Source organism: Necator americanus, chromosome I (assembly GCF_031761385.1).
Source record: "Necator americanus strain Aroian chromosome I, whole genome shotgun sequence".
NCBI lineage: Eukaryota > Metazoa > Nematoda > Chromadorea > Rhabditida > Ancylostomatidae > Necator > Necator americanus.
The window spans coordinates 11,545,030-11,561,562 of NC_087371.1; the positions used below are offsets into that span (position 1 = coordinate 11,545,030).

At 40.7% G+C, this 16,533-nt stretch overlaps 3 protein-coding genes across 6 annotated transcripts in view; 1 reads left to right on the forward strand and 2 right to left on the reverse strand.

Annotated features, from left to right (window-relative positions):
• Positions 1-13,294, reverse strand: part of RB195_005178 (uncharacterized protein) — a gene marked incomplete at both ends in the record, with an annotated part of 52,828 nt that extends 39,534 nt beyond the window's left edge. Inside the window, 11 exons of one of the 2 annotated variants that reach the window (XM_064177521.1) lie at positions 5,635-5,736; positions 9,031-9,121; positions 9,677-9,952; positions 10,039-10,135; positions 10,198-10,256; positions 10,910-10,966; positions 11,154-11,213; positions 11,283-11,445; positions 11,620-11,760; positions 12,450-12,549; positions 13,220-13,294. In XM_064177521.1, the coding sequence (XP_064034647.1) occupies positions 5,635-5,736; positions 9,031-9,121; positions 9,677-9,952; positions 10,039-10,135; positions 10,198-10,256; positions 10,910-10,966; positions 11,154-11,213; positions 11,283-11,445; positions 11,620-11,760; positions 12,450-12,549; positions 13,220-13,294 (1,221 nt within the window). Of the gene's footprint in view, positions 1-5,634; positions 5,737-9,030; positions 9,122-9,676; positions 9,953-10,038; positions 10,136-10,197; positions 10,257-10,909; positions 10,967-11,153; positions 11,214-11,282; positions 11,446-11,619; positions 11,761-12,449; positions 12,559-13,219 lie in introns of those variants that run through there. The other variant, XM_064177522.1, reaches the window with a different exon arrangement.
• A 30-nt stretch (positions 13,295-13,324) lies between these two features.
• On the forward strand, positions 13,325-15,846 carry RB195_005179 (uncharacterized protein; the record flags this gene model as incomplete). Of its 2 annotated transcripts, none has more annotated exons than XM_064177524.1 (4): positions 13,325-13,687; positions 13,747-14,212; positions 14,283-14,819; positions 15,017-15,846. In XM_064177524.1, 4 exons carry the CDS (start codon positions 13,325-13,327, stop codon positions 15,844-15,846), a joined length of 2,196 nt encoding a protein of 731 aa, XP_064034648.1. The 2 variants fall into 2 exon arrangements, with proteins under 2 accessions (XP_064034648.1, XP_064034649.1); XM_064177523.1 differs by having other exon boundaries at positions 13,460-13,528; positions 13,747-14,173; positions 15,152-15,846.
• Positions 15,847-15,995: 149 nt separating this feature from the next.
• The window catches only part of RB195_005180 (uncharacterized protein), a gene marked incomplete at both ends in the record, with an annotated part of 41,892 nt that continues 41,354 nt past the window's right edge, over positions 15,996-16,533 (reverse strand). The window contains one exon of one of the 2 annotated variants that reach the window (XM_064177525.1): positions 15,996-16,148. In XM_064177525.1, coding sequence (XP_064034650.1) covers positions 15,996-16,148 — 153 coding nt within the window. The remainder of the gene's footprint in view (positions 16,149-16,533) is intronic. The other variant, XM_064177526.1, reaches the window with a different exon arrangement.

Below are 16,533 nucleotides of genomic sequence, written 5' to 3' on the forward strand. Positions count from 1 at the left end.
AAAAAACGGCCCGGAAGATACGGCTTCAGGCGTTCTGGCGCACTATTTTCTACGAGGAGTTCGACTGGAGCGCGTCAGCCTTGTGCGGCGCCGCATCTTCCGGGCCGTTTTTTAAGGCAATTAGGAAGAAATGGACGGAATTAACCTTCCTTTCTATAATCTACGACCGCGTATAGGAACTCTCCACCTGAAATCTGCACCACCTCAGATTCGTGGGGTGATGCCTTTAAACCACATAAGAATCGGGGCAGGAGAGAGAGCACGGAAAACACTCTTCTCATAGATCAACGCAAAATTATTGCCAAATTACCATGAATAATATGGGAAAAATGATATAAGTTTGATTGATGGGTACATGAAAGAGGCTTAGTACCTCATTCATATATCTCCCGGTAAAAAAAATTACCGATACTGCAGGTACCTTGAACTGTCAGCTTGGGGAAGGTGTACGGTAATGAGGAGAAGGCGAGGCTACGAACAAGTGGAATAATGAAGACAACACAGTTCTCTGCGTGTGCAGACACTACTCTCGAATTCTTTTAGAAAGTGCGACTTTGAGGAACGCAGCCGATTCTTCTACTAAAAAATCTTTTAAAAAAATCTTTAAAAGAACCTGGGGATACTAAAAATGGATACTAAAAAGGGATGCCCACAAGGGTTTCAGTAATTGCAAAAATAAAAATTAAAATTAAAATAAAGCAAAATAAATGAATAATGCAAAAAATAGGTAACATAAATAATGAATAAAATAATATATAGTAGTTAATTCTGAAGAAACGTTGCAATGAGGTTCGACTTCGAATGTGCGATCAATCGCATTTTTCAACGTTAGAGCAGGCATCGGGGCCACTTTCATATACGACGCAGTAGTTTCGCGTCCTTTCTATAGGAGCGCCGATGATCCATCGACCACGCGGTGAAGGTTATACCATCTTTCGGCTGAGTATCATGATGCCAATATACAAAATTGCTGAGCGGCTCACATTTTGATCCCTTTTCTTGTCTAAAAGGGAAAAGGTTCGTCACCCATTTTATTTAAGGCAGAAAAATACGAAATTAGAGTATAAAAAGCGGTATCATTCGGCTAATACCGTATCCAGTTCCGAATTTCATCGAAATTTTGAAGGTGGAATAGTTCTAGATGCTTCCTAACCATACTCTTTCAGTTTACCATTCTAAGGAACTCCAAATATCGAAATATTTTCTTTTTGGATCGTATGATGAAGTAACCGGCAATGATCGTGAATATTTAACTTCGGGGAAATCAAACGTTTACGGCCACACCACGTTGGAAATACGCCAACCCCACCCTTCTTCCATCCCTCGGACTTGGTCGGTTAAAAATGCAGGGAAAGGAAATCAATCCGAATCAATCCGAGAATAAATTCAAAATATGGTGGATTTCTTCCTCAGAATCATACCATTTAATAAATCAAAAATGAGGTTTTTTCTCACTCCTTCTCAGATATTCCTTCAACTCCGTCCAGCTAAAATCACAAAGACACAGCGTCGACAACGAAACAAAAAGATTCTCAGAACGTCTGGATAGTATTTATTTTCTAGGATGGATTAGGCTCACTAAACATCGGAAAATGCATGTGAAGATCTAGAAAATACCCGTGGAAGGGCAACGAAATGAAAGGGGAATTTTATGAGGATTGTGGAAGGAGACATAACCTACCATACCTATCTATGCTATAGATTTTTCTGTAGTTTGCTAGCTTAGGTAAAAGGGCGGAATAACAGCCAAACATAACGAACTTTGTTTTTTAATGAATAAAATAGTAATTATCCGGAAACCGGACAGCTCGGCTTTTCATTCCGCATAAATTAATTAAAATCGCGAAGAGTTCGCGTTCAAGCATAACATACTACTTCAGTTGTTTTTCTACTTTTAATTTTGCATTCGCCTATTCGACTTTAAAGCCTCTGATCAAAAGTTTTTTCTGATAATCACCTTCATGCCATTCCTTATGCAGTATGTGAAAAAGTACAAAATATGAATTAAATTTAACTGTGAATTCAACTTGCAACTACTTTGCAATTTGCAATTTCTGAGAGTGGATCACTTTTGAGTGGAAATGCTTTTGTTTTCCGAGGGTTTCAAACCTATTAGAAAATAAATTTAGAAAAAAGAAACAAATTTTGTGATCATAATCTCGGCCGAAATGTGAGGAAAAAATGGGCGGAGCGCAGCCACCATGATTGGCTGATTCAAACAGTTCTTTCCTGCCCTCGATACAAAGTCGCCTTATTTTTATCTCAAATTCACATATCGTTGTCATATCCGCGTCAACTTCTGGGAGGAAACTGTATCAGTAGAGAGAGAGAAGAGGAAAGAGAGAAGGAAAAAGACGCTCGAATGAGCCAATCGTAACAGTTCTGCCCCGCCCCTTTCGCCTAACTACTAGTAACTACTATGCGATAAATCGTCAATTTCTTCGTTTCACATCAAATTACCCTATATACCTAACCTACCATCAAAGGCAGACACTTGGAAAATTGCTAGAATTTTAAGTAGTCCTGTGACAAGGTTTTTCGGAATTTTTCGCTGCAAAAATAATGCACCACATCAAAGATTCCTTGCTTTTGAAACCAGTGACTGAGCACTGAAGCGTTGAGAATTTTTGCTGACAATCAAAAACGGTGGAAATTCCTGCAAATCTCATTCGTAAAAAGTTCAAAAATTCCTGTAAAAGTTTTTTAAAAAATTTAATTTTTTTTATTAAAAAAAAAAAAAAAAACATTTTTTTTTTTTGTTTTTTTTTCGAATTTTAATTTATTTAAAAAAAAAAAAATTTTTTTTTAAAAATAGGGCAGCAAATTTCCGACGGTTTGACAAATTTTAAATTCTTCTGACGTTTTGCGTCCGAGGAAATGAGGTTTTCATCGAAATGGTGACGGCAGATATTTGTTCGCAGAAGAGTAAAACTCAAAGGAATCATGCGGAAAAAAGAAGATGAGAAAAAGCACTACGAAGTAAAAATCCTGAGAAAGTAAGAAAAGAAATAAAATAATAGTAAGATGGATTCTATATATAAATAATAGGCATAATAATAAAATAAAAATAATAAAAAAATAAGAAGAGAAAAGGGGCTGTCGATCGATGCGTTTTTCTCTCGCTCTCGGAATATCTCGTCGCAATTCAGCTGAGCCCATTCTCAGAAATACGTACATGTATCTGCATAGGTAATGAGGCATTCGATTAACACATCCACTATAAATCAGAAGCTATGAGGAGCGGTGAATGAGGCAGTTCGGGCCGGGGAGCGTGGAAGGAGGTCGTCAACCGTCGGGGGCCCGAAGAGGCAGCAAAACACATCTGTGATTTGTCAGATTTTGACAGTCTCCTCCTATTTGGTGGGCTATAAATAGTTGACGTCGTCGAAGGAACAGCGACGGGACCGGAATAAGGGTCCCATGAAAAGATTTTAAGAAAAATGGAAAAAATGATGGTGTACCTGTTGTCACCACACTTAAAACGAAAATCAATTTTAAGACGAAGAGCTAATTTTGTTTTTTTTTGGAAGGGGGGGGGGGGAGGAGGAGGGATGGGGAGATTTTGAAGAACTTTCTGAAATGCAGGAATCCCACTATTAGCATGGGAATCTCAGTTACTGTAATTCAAAATTAAATTGTAAATCTGAATGACTTCACCATTTCACCACCACCTCATTTCAATGATTTTAATCTCTATTCTATGGGACTGACAGAAAATTGGTACTGAGAGAATATTCATAAAATAGAACTACTAGATTTATCTGGAAAATAGAGGAAATACGAATTTCCGCCTCATTATATTACTCCCTACGTCCCAGAGTTTATTCATCGTATTATTATTAGCTTATTCATTTATTATTAGCCTGTTTATTTTAATTTCTTTATCCGAGGGTTTTTTGCCTTCCTAAGGTTGATTTTGAGAATAAACACAAGTTGTTCATTTCAATTTCCTTAAAAAAAAAGCGCATGCAGATAGCATGTCCGGATTTTAGTCGATATAACATCCAGAACACCATAAATAATTAATTTCTGCGGAAATGCAATTTTTAACTTTAATTCGTTGCACTAATAAGGCTCACCAAAGAGAAATGAAGATTGAGGGAAGCACAATGCATGGCGTTTTTCCAATCGCAAACAAACCACAAATATCACATCCATATAAGAGAAATATACTGGATTTGAGATGAAAAGGCCATATTAATCCCAGGAAAACTCTCCGGGTGTGAAAACCTGCAATTTTGAACCGCAAAAAAGATCTCTAGAGGCCATACGAATCGATAGAAGAAACGACATCCGTGGTAAATGTTTATTACGAGGAACAAAGCACGCCGAGCTAACTCAATGAACAGAGGTCCCCTAGCTACCTAGCGGTTTTTTAGTCGAGTTGAGAAAAAGAAATAAAAAAATATTGAATATAAATTGGAGTAGAAAATAAAATATTTGCAGCAGATGGTACCAAAAAGGTAGCATAAATCTATGATATAATACTAAGAATAAACTTCGAAAAGGACAAAAATGAGTAATAAGTCCCAAGTTCGACGTTCTTTGAATCTTAGCGTCGTAGAGTAAAAAAAAATTGTATTTCTGCTCAAAAAATCGTACATAAAATGAGGAATGTTTCATGTAGCGTGGAATTCGTACACACATAATGCTACATACCTATTCTGGGATTCAAATAGCCTTCTATAATTCTAGGAATTTTAAGGACAGAATTTTCTTACGGATGAAAATCGCTTGAGCCCACACAAAAAAATGATACTACATAGACTGGATTACTGTATGGATGTACTCATCATGGATTTGGCACCGGCCGGACGTCGTCACATACGAAATGCACGTACTGCAACAATCGGTTGGTCCGCTAACGTTACGGTTTTATGGCTATCAGGATACGCGCTACTCTGGTCTACTTCTCTCACATTATCCTAGAGTAATCGGTTGGCTAAGTCATATTTTTTTCGGATGTCGAGGGGTTCGAAGGTTCGATTACATATCTCTTTGATTTTCCACGTTCTGAACAGGGGGTGATGACACCGAAACGTTGGCCAGAGTAACAATCGGTAATAATTTTGGTCCTGGTCGTAAAAATAGTACAAGAAGTGTACATTCTTCTTGGATTACATCTTTTAGCGAGAGAGAAAAATGGAAACGATGTTGGGGTACAAAAAATCTAGGATAATTTATGTATCTGGTGGTAAGTTCTCGGCTCATCCCTCACCCCTACTTCACATCCTCAAGGAATGTTAACCCTATAACGATAACTCTGTATAGACTAAGGGAAAACTACCTTTCATTCTGGTTATTTTTTAATGAACTGTCCATAAATTAACTTTGTACCTACTGAAAAGTAGCAACTTTGAGTGACAATGAATGAAGATATTCATTTACCTATTTACTATTATTATATATTATTCTATTTACGTATTCATCACTCGATCAAGCTGCTCTCGATGCTCTTCAAAGCTCACTGTCGATCAGAATACTACTAACAAGTTCTTGTACTTGTAGCTAATAGTTTCCGTAATACTCTACGGGTTTATCTCAATTACTCTGCGATAAAACACATGAGAACAAATAAAAAAACAACTTTGAATGTTTTTGCTTATTTTTACGAATATCATCGAGTTTATGGTCTCAAAGTTCCACAAAACCCCAATGTTTCATAACGTCTGGCTCAGGACATCCATCAACTCTCCGCCATTCCTCCTCAGCCCGTTCGACTCCGACATTTTCAGTCTGAAGCTGAGAAGATTGACTGAAGAAGCCGGGATCGGGAAGTTGGATGCGCGGGGTTAAAGAGCCGCCCCCAAGAGATAGGAGTGTTCAGGAAAGAAAGAAATAGTGGTTCAGCGAACGAAGGAAAGAAGAAAAGAATGAACCCGTACAGTTCTCTTCTTCTCATTAATTAATTTTTAACTTAATTTTAAAAAATATTCACCTGAAATCCTCTAGACTGTAAAGATGGATTCGTTCGAGCTGTACACAAAATAAATACTATTGGATCACAGCGCAATATACGTATTAATTAAAATTAAAATGTTCCATTGCTTGTTTATTCATTAACTATAATATCATATGCGTTAATTAGTATTTATATATTAATTATGTTTAATATTAATATTGATTGAAATTTAATTACAATGTCTGGAACTACAATGAGAAATCGGGAAAGGAGGCAGAAAGAAAAAAACTAGAAAAAAAAGAAAAAAAAAGCAAAATCAGGGCATTCTGAAAGGATCTCGCTTGTCGCACGGTGAAATGAGTCCATAACAGAGGAAAAATTCGTCGTGGAAAGCATTTTACCGCATGCGAAATGAAAAAAAAATGTCGTTGCCGTAAAAATGGAGGGAACTACTGCAAGTAAGCGCAGCGAATAACTCAAAGCAAGCAAGAACAAGTATTCCCCCGAGGGTGTGTGTGGTGGAGAAAAATAGGTTGCCATTTTTGACTCTATGTCATGTACATACGTCTCTGTGACAAGAGGAGGATCGTCGAGGAACAGCGAGCGCCAAAGGTCATCCCGACCACCATAAATCATCGTATTCGTCGTCCCACGCGTACAGGGAATATCCAGACGAGACGAGATATTCTCAAAGCAACGAGTTAGGGACAGGAATTTCCAGCGAGACTCAACATTAACCGAGCATATGTCTCGTTATTATTCCTACACTGCTCTGGACAACGTAATAACAGTTCCGGTTCCCCCGGGGAAATGATATCAAGCCACCAAAAATCCAATAGCTTTTCCTGAAATTCTTCAAGTTTTTTCTTTGTTACGTAAGTTAGGCTATTAAATGAGTAAAGAACATCCATTTGTAGGCCATCCATCAATCCTTTTGCGGGGATTCTCTTCGCAATTCCAATAACAGAACAATCGAAAAAAAAACTTCTTCAAACAAAGACCAGCGGAATATTCATGAATAGGATATTTCAGCGATGCGGAAAGCAGAAATCGAATCAGTTTTCTGGTAAAAGGACGAAAGGATAAAGTGCACGGCGTTGGTCGAACCTAGCACTCCGAACTGGCCAGATCGGACGGTATAGCTTGTTTTCAACGTGCAGAGACCGTAAAAGTTTAATTTTCCCCAAAATTCTGCAGATAAATCTTGAGGAGTTCAAATTAACGTTGTTAGTGACTTCTTCATATGATCCACGAAATAAGCTTGCGGCACCTCGGATACCGTAAAATGCCAAACGATGTGAGTATAGTTAAAGCAGCATCTATAGAACCATTCAATCGTCAGATTTCAGTGAACGTGAGATTTAAATACGACATCAATCAAAGTAGCGCGCTTTTTATGCTATAATTTCTATTTTCTTAGCTAAATTGAGTATCGGAGGACCCTATGGGGATTTCTCCACCCTTTCGCAGTGCAGTTCAAAATCCCTCGAAGTTTCTAACCTTACAACAACCTTCGGGGATTAGCCTATCTATTGAGACTTTAGAGTTTTTAATTGATTTTCTTGAGCTGTAGCCAAGATTGGTATTGATCGTGTTCTAATTAATCTTCAATTGATTGAAAATCAATTAAAAACTACGTTTCAACATGCCGAGATTCGAAGACAGTCGAAGATGGGCAAGACTTTAGAGTGTTTAGCCCTCTTAGACAAGTCCGGTATCTGGTTACTGCTGCTGAAAGAATGAACGGCTTAGTTGGCACCGAGCCCGTTTCGAACCATCGAAACCACAGTCACAGCCAAGCCTCTTACCGATAACGCTATACCTACCAGTTTTCTGGTAACTGAAAAGATAAGTAGACCTCAGTGCTGAGGGCAGAAAGCACGTAATTGGCTGTCAAAGTTAGGATAACCCTATTCCTCCCTTCTATTCTCCTATAATCCTTCCTTCTATTCTATTATATTCCTTTCTCTGAACTTTTTCTTTCTTCGCTTCTTCTTAATTTTCCGCACTTCTTGAAACAGTATGTAGAAGGATGGAAATCTCAGGTGAAATTTTGCTGAGTCCAAAAAAAAAACGACAAAAAACTGAGTTCGCCGCTATTGAAATATCCGAAAAAGAAAGGAAAGTTCGACTTCCAGTGAACCTCGGCATAATAAGATGTTGCATTGATTTTTTAATATATATATATATATACAATAAAATCACAGCTAAGTACAGCTAATCAAAAATCAATACAGTATCTTAAAAAATCCAATTATCCGAAACTTTCTTCAAAGGGATATCTGAAACTTTTTTCCTCGTTGAAACAGCGGGCTAGAATGATTCCTATTTTAATTCGTAACGTTATGTTTGTATCGATTGAAGGTATCACACCTATATAGAACGGACTCCTTCTGCATCAATCAATATCTGAAGCACAAATCGGTAATCGATTCAGAGTTGGAAAGAGGAGGAAGTTAAACGCGTGGAAACTACGTCTGCATATCTACGAGGATCTTCTAAAGATGTATCCCCTCTATCGAATCCGCGTTTCAAACGGACGGCGAGAATCAAATTTACACTCGAACCTATTCATAGGTCCTGAGAAGATCTCTGTCGACTGGACTCGGCGATCAGCAATCACAACAACAGTGTCTGCTTCAGGTTTTTTTTTTTTTTTTTTTTTTTTGAAAAAAAGCAATGCTTGGCTCTTTCGACTAAAGCAGTGCGTAGATCGAGTGGACCAAAATAATTTTTGAAGAAAGACTGCAAAAAAATTCTACCGCCTATTAATGAAAATGTCCGCATATGTCTGTACTATAATTATCAATAATTTTGAATAATTACAGCCATTTTTGGTCGTTCCTAAAATAAAAACATAGTTTTTTTTAAACAACTGAAGTAATTTTTGGTCTTGTAGACTCATCTACATAACTCTACCGCATGGTACTAATGCTAACACTTTTGTTTTTAGCATAGCTCTCCGGGACTTCGCGTGGCTTACCTCGGGAAACCGTTAGAAAACAAAGTTGAGAAGCCAGAAAATCACAGTAATCACTAGAAAATGCCACTTGCGTGGCTCCGGCCTGCTCGCAGATCCATGTGCTCCATCGATGTCCACGGCGGACCGCCAAAATGAGCCAACTTACCTTATATCCAAGACTTTTGCACACTTGTTTATAGGCCCAGTGCCAAAGTTCATGTGGAGTACGTTTTTCATCCTCTTCTTGGATGGTTTGACTGAAAATATTTTAGAAATATCAAAAAAATACCAATAAAAATAGTGAAAAATGTTTAAAAAATTAGAACAGAAATAAAAACCATAAGAATATTGCGAAAAATATAAATATATAATAAATACCTTCATTTAGAACAGATCGCAGAGCGATAAAAGTCTCCTGATCAGCTCAATATTGATCAATTAATAAGAAAGTGCTGGAAGTCGTGGTAAAAATGTCTTAATGTAAATATCACCCGACGAATATGAGGCGCAGCGCTCATGTTCGGGAAATTAATGAATTTCTGGATCTTCTTTTTGAGTTCTACGCGAAAAATTGGACAAAATCACTCAATATCAGTTCTCTGGGCCAGGTACGATAGAACGGAAGGCTAGAACTAAATTACCTAGGCTGGAATCGTTCATGGACCTGAGCTCTGCTCGGTTGTACTCATTTTTTTCATCTTTTCTATATGTATTTACTGTTTTTGTTCTGTATTTCTCCTTGTCTGATCCGATGTTCCTTTCTGGCGCACCCCGCCAAGCGTACTATAGAGATAAAAAAATAAAAATCCTACTGTGCGATATCCGTGGCTTGATGCGCGGCTGCATCGCTACGTTCGACGCTGTTCTGTCTGGATGAGTCCTCACGATCCGCTTGATATCCGCCTTCGGCAGCGTACTGCTCCTCGTCGTCGTGCAGCGACGGTTCCTCGTGGTGCCAGTCATCGTCTCTCGGCGCTGGTTCATTCCGCCAACTTCGTAACGCTTTCTCATCGTGCCAGTCCTCTTTCACGTGATCCTCCTCCTGTATGCTATCGTAACGCCAATTGTACGCACGTGAGTCGGTCCGTCTGAAAAAAAAGACGGAGCGCTCAGAGCCAGAAGCAGAGAGATTTCTAACTTGGAGCAATTCCAAAATGCGCTCGAAACCCCCCACCGATCATCGTAATCGTCCGCGTAGTAGCCGCCACGATGACTAGAGTCGTTATCGTATCTTCGTTCCGTCTTCTCCACCGAAGACGTCCGATGACTCACTAAAAATCGGAACGAATTGTGAGAGAACAGCGCAAATACAGTAAAAATACGCGGAACATACTTTTAGAGTTACGATCCTCAGTGTCTTCGTAGGTGTTCTGCTCATCCAGGCAATTTTCCCTGGAAAAACAAATTAGAGGAAAAGAGACAGTTTGGCGAAGACGTACCCATTTCCATTCAGATAAAAATCCCCCGACCTAAACATTTCAGGCACAACCCACGAGAAAAAGGAAACGCAACCATCACGGGACCCAAAAAAATCAATTTTTTTCCTCTGGAAACAGGAAAACCTCCCAAAAAATATGTAAAATTACACGCTTAAAACAGCGTAAAATAAACACACGCGGAAATTTTCTTTTTTTTTTCTTCTCCTCTGTAAAGTGATCCTCATTTTCCGTCAGAGAAAAAAATTCCGCTAGCCAGAACAAGTCCGATAAGACTTTTTCTTATTGGAAAAAGTAAACAACCTTCGAAGCATCACAAGTAAAAATCAATGAGTGCAACACTGTGGCAGCTGCTTTGTTTGCTTTTCGTTTGATTTTCCCTACTCACCTTATTATTTATCTATCTTATTATTTATTCATCTATTTTTTATGCACAGTTTTAGTTCACGTTTAATTCTAGAAGAATTTCTCTAATCTATGTAGCTGCTCGACAACATTTTCCTCCAATTTTTGATAATTTACCTAAATTTCATGGAAACGCAGTTTTTCCTGGGAAGTAATTGGCCGTTTCAAATAAAATACACAAGGAATTTTAAAAACGAGACGAACTTTTCGGTAGCTGATTCAGTTGCGTCCACTGAGTCATGGTGCCATGATCGAAGAGGTCTAAAATAAAAATATGTGAGATGAATTTAAAAAAAAATCAGATGAAAAGCATTTATTTCGCAACGTCTTGGGAAATAAATAAGAATAAATAAATTAAAATAATTGAATACAAAATATACTTCTAAGAGATTCGAAAATCTCTTGATCAGAACAACGACGAAAGGGAAAAAAAAACAAACAAACTTACTGCATCGATTGTGGCGGTCGACTGTTGTACGACAACGGCTCCTGTTCATTCCAGTAATCACTGAATCCACGAATTCGATGAGAAAAGAAACCCCGACGATGTTTAGTTGAGTGAAATCCGCTAACTCACCCAGGATACTGCTGTCGGTACTCATCCCGGTAGTCGGATGTGCCCTCCATCGACCCGTACCGCTCCGAATAGTGTGGATTGTGACCGAAGTGCGTGTCGTCGGTCTGATCGGTCTCCTCCTCTCGGTAGTATTCCTCATCTTTGTAGCCATTCGATTCGAATCCTAAAAAAAGCATACCATAAAGACCATAGAAGAGCCTAATTTTTACATAAGGAACACTAGGAGAAGAGTTTGAGTGAAATTGTAGTGGGTTTTCGCTCTTTTTTTGTTTATACTTCTGAACTTGTGGTGTCCTCGAATAAGTAAATAAATAAATAAATCACATAGAAAACCTACTACATGCATTGTCGTACAGCTGATCATGATAGGACATTTTGTGATTCCCGGAGGGTACACCTCGACCCGTCGACGCTTCCGTGTCATAGGTTGAGTACTCGTAATCGTGCGAAGGCACCTCGTTGCCGTACGTTTTTACGGCTGCAAAGGAAATTATCGATTTTTTCAGCGATATGACAAAAAAAGCTACGGGATAGTTATTTTTAACTGGATAACTACCGTAGAGGATTCACGCGTAATTCTGACTGTTCCCAATACGGTAACATTAGGACAACAGTTGAAGGAACATTAGGATGGTAGTTTCAGCGAAATCGTGATGGGATTGCTTTTGTTTACGTTTTTTGTTTATGTTTTGCACCTGAGGGGTCTTTGAAGAAGTAAATAAGTGAACAACTAATTAAATAAGCAAATAATTGTTTTCGATTGGTCAAAACAGCGGTGTTTTTTGTTGATGCTTGCAATACGATGGGATTCCTCTATGGAATTATTTTTAAATCCTCAAATTTGTCAAATCCCACGAATTTCTGAACCACGCTGAAGCCTCTTCCAAGGACAGCGAAGACATTTTCGATAAGTGTGTGAGATTCTTCCAAGCCTCTTCCCAGCTCAAAGCACCGGCAGCTCATATTCAACTGTTTTATTTAGACCATATAGCAGATTATTAAGTCGACACAGACCATTTGGAGCAATTATTAAATAATCAGGTTGATTTAATCAAATAGGAATTGACAATTTTCCCTTGAAACAGGCGGGAACAACCTTTCTTCATAGCGACCCCTACCAGGTTACAGTTCGCGCTTGTAAATTTCGACTAGAACCCAGTCACATACCGTAATCGCTATCGTAACGATGATGATGAGCGGGGTCCTGATCGTCGTAGGGATCGTCGGGTCGTGCGTGATATGCGTCCTCCTCGTCCTCGTAGCTAGCCTGCAGCGTCTGGATGTCGATTAGACAATGAGAAAAGAAGGAGGGATAGAGATAAGGAGTAGAAAACAGATTCGAAAAGACAACACACATAATCATAAAATCAGGTTTGCGTCAGAAATTTTTCTTTGAAATGTCAAAATATGTCAAAGTAGTTCGCAAAGTTCGTCTCCAATCTTTTACAAATCCGATTATTATCCGATCGAAGTCTTTTTTTTCTCGAAAAAAAAAGAACGTCCTAAAGACCTTGCGAGTTCGCGTTGCACGCAAATTCATTAGTTTGCTAAAAATTGCAGTAGACTAGAAATAAATTATTAACCAAAAGGAAAACCAGGACTAGCCTACTATTGCAGTTTCAACGTCTCGTTTTTTTTTTCAGAGCCTCCAGGGTACGGTAGGTCTGGGGTGGAAAAGGTGGATGGAGATTATTAGTGGTCTTTACTAAGCAATTAATACTGTGTAGTCCTCGATAGTCTCTATTATATTACATTCTTATATATCTGTTATTATTATCATTTACTACTATGCACAGTTATATGTTTATATTTATTACATTATATTATTTGGGGCCGTGTATACGAGTCTGATTGCTACCTGCTCGTGATGGCCCCGCTTCAACTAAACGCAATCAGGCGTTCGAGTGTACGCATTGGAAACGTACGAGCTATATAACCTGCATTGTTATATGGCGAAGGCTTCCCATACATTGCAAAAAGGTGCTGTCGTCCAGCACACCGCCAAAGCCCATGACCTGAAAGGTCAACTGCCTGAAGGGAGCATGGAATCTTTGGCAACAACCATTCGTTTTGTCACGCTGATCTGCCGAACACTTTCGAGTGAACTCCAACAGGTCGCCCTGTCTAGACTTCTGCGATATCTCTGTGTGCCTTTTGCTGCACTGCAGGAAACACGCATGAGAGATCGGCCCGTCATCAGCTTCGAAAATTACACCATATACTGCAGCGATGCTGATGAGAACCAAGTAGGTGGCTGCGCGATAGCTGTGAGGAACGATTACAAGAACCTGGTGGAGGAATTTGGCTCAACGTCGTCTAGATGCGCCTTTTTACGACTGTGGGATCGCAGAGGACATAAACTCTGGATCGTAAATGCTCACCTACGGAAACCGCTGAGGACAACAGTAAGGACGCCTTCTATGATGAACTCAATGCGTTGATGTCTAAAGTACCAAGCTAGCAGGTGGTCATTGTCGGAATCGACGCAAATGCGAAGATGGGACTCGAACAGCAATCCTATGTGCTAGGAAAATGGTACTATGCAGCGGAGCGCACGTCGGACAACGGTGACCGTCTGGTCGACTTGTGCGAACAGACGGGCCTCATCATCGCGTTCACGTTTAAGAGGAATCATCGACGCCATCAGCTCACGTGGCAGGGGTCAACCCTTTTAACGCCTGAAGAGCAGCGCAAGCGGAAGATGGGGACTCTTAAGCTTCAGCTCGACTACGTTCTGGCGAGGAACATTCCTCAGTCAGACATCCGAAAATCTAGAGCTGTTTGGGACGTCGCGTTCGACTCTGACCACCGTCCAGTACTTCTCAGCTTCAAGATACGGTTGAACAAGAGAAACCGAGGAGTTCCTCTTCAACCGAAAATCGACACGGCAGGTTTGAAAGACGATGAATGCAGAACAAAATTCCGCCAACGTGTGTCTATTCATGTTGTTTATCCAGGAAGAAGCTTAGCGATACGGATTCCTTCACAAAGTACATCCAGGACGCTGCAAGGTTCTATTGCCGCAGAAGAAGTTTGCCTCTGCATGTGCGGAAACAAAATCCACATACAATTCTGTATGTGTCGCGCGCAGCGCTGGTGACTTCAACCAGGAAAAGCGTCTCAGAAGGAAGCTGCGTCGTCAACTGCAACAAGACCGCGATAACGAGTGGACGTCAAGAGCGATGGAGTTTGAGAAGGCGTGGGAGGACAGGAACCCGCGGAAAGCCTATGTTCTACTAAAACAGTATAGCGGCAAAATGAAAAGATGTTCCCCTGTCCTCAACACTGCCAATGGGGTAGCTGTCGGTGAAGCAACCCTTCCAATTTGGAAGGAACACTTCAAGACCTTGCTGAACCGGCTAGCACCGTCAGCTCCTGAACTCGAACACGTTCATAGACCGACATATGCGGTTAACGAGGAGCCACCGAACGAGTCGGAGGTCCTTGTCTGTATTCAAAAAATGAAGAATGGAAAATCTGGTGGAGACGACGGGATTAGCGCAGAAATGCTAAAATATCTTCCTATGTCTGGGATTCGTAAGATGACAAAGATCATCCATTCAATATGGATAAACGAAAGGATACCTGATTCGTGGAGACACGCTATCATAATTCCCCTCCACAAGAAGTTATCCGTCACGGACCCCAGGAATTATCGAGGAATCTCTTTGCTGCGTGTTATGTAAAAGGTATTGGAGCGCATTATCCTGGACCGATTCATTAACATCGCCAAGAAATAACGCGCGACGAGCAAGCTGGCTTTCGTCCTGGCCGATCTACGATTGACCAGGTGTTCATCGTCAGGAGAGTGATCGAAATCTGGCAGCGGTACTCGAAGCCATTGCAAATAGCGTTTCTGGACTTTGAAGACGCGTTCGACCCTCCTCACCGAGGCCGTCTTCTCGACGCGCTCCGCACCGATGGAGTACCAGGAAAGTTCGTTCGCTTGCTTGATGACATGAATCAACGAACAACTGCTGCAGCTCGAACACCAGCCGGATGTACAACACCGTTTGAAGTGGTAACTGGAGTAAGACAAGGGGCAGTGGCAGGACCTTTCCTGTTCAATTTCGCAGTCGACGACATTATGCGAAGAACAGTCGACCAATGTCCTGCCGACATTGTCTTAGCACCATCTGGGTGCCCCTTGACTGATCTCGAGTACGCCGACCATGTTGTTATATTCGTGGAAAGCAGTACGAAACTTCAACATGTTGTCAACCTTGTATCGAAGCTGGCTGCAGCCTATGGACTACGCCTACGCCCTGATAAATGCAAGCAGATGTGGATCTCTTCGAGACCACGAACGGGAATCAGGGTGGACGGACAACCGATAGAACTAGTCGATGAGTTCTGTTACCTAGGCTGTACGCTGAAGAACAATGGCAGCTACGAGGGAGATGTTCAGCAAAGATGCGCTAAGGCCACTTCTGCATTTAACTCCTTAACGAAATGCCTGTGGTCGACCCCCATCACCAACGAAGTCAAGCTGCGAGTCTACCTATCCCACGATGTACGGATCGGAGACTTGGACAGCACCATCAACAGTTATGAAGAGGCTTGACTGCACGGAACGAAAGCTGCTTAGACCGCTACTTGGCTACTTTTGGCCTAGGTTATGCCACAATGAAGATCTTTACGCAGAAATTGATGTGGTTTGCCGGCGGATGACACGTGGAAGACATCAACATCTTGCACCGCCATCGAAAGTGGTTAAAGTAAATCGTCTTCGCTTCTTTGGTCATATATTGAGGAGACCATCAGATCGCCTTGTTCAACGAGTTCTGAGGAGTTCGTCGGGTTCGAGCTGGAAGAAGCCAAATGGCCGAAAACGGAAAGTTCTGGACTGAAGTGGTGAAAGAGGACCTGAGGGCACTCAGCGTGGATAGACAGTTCAGGCGAGACGTAAGGTTTCGCAGAATTTGGAGCAGCGACGAATGGATTGATTCTGTGCAAGCTCTCGCAGAAGATCGAGAAGGTTGGGCAGAGCTGTGTTCAAGGAAGGCACACCTCGGCGAAGGTGCGGCTAATCGCGTCAGGCGATGACATCAGCCCGCCGATTAAGTCAAGTAAGTCATTATCGCTAGTGTTAAAGAGAATGAACCTGTTAAAAATATCTTTGTGTTCCGTGCGTGAAAATCTCGCCCACAAGCGGAGGCACATGCGCCCGATCTCCAGGAAAATGAAAAAAAAAATGAAACATCGGTACGAACAAAAAGTGAACAGATGTGGATCGATTTATCGTATCAAA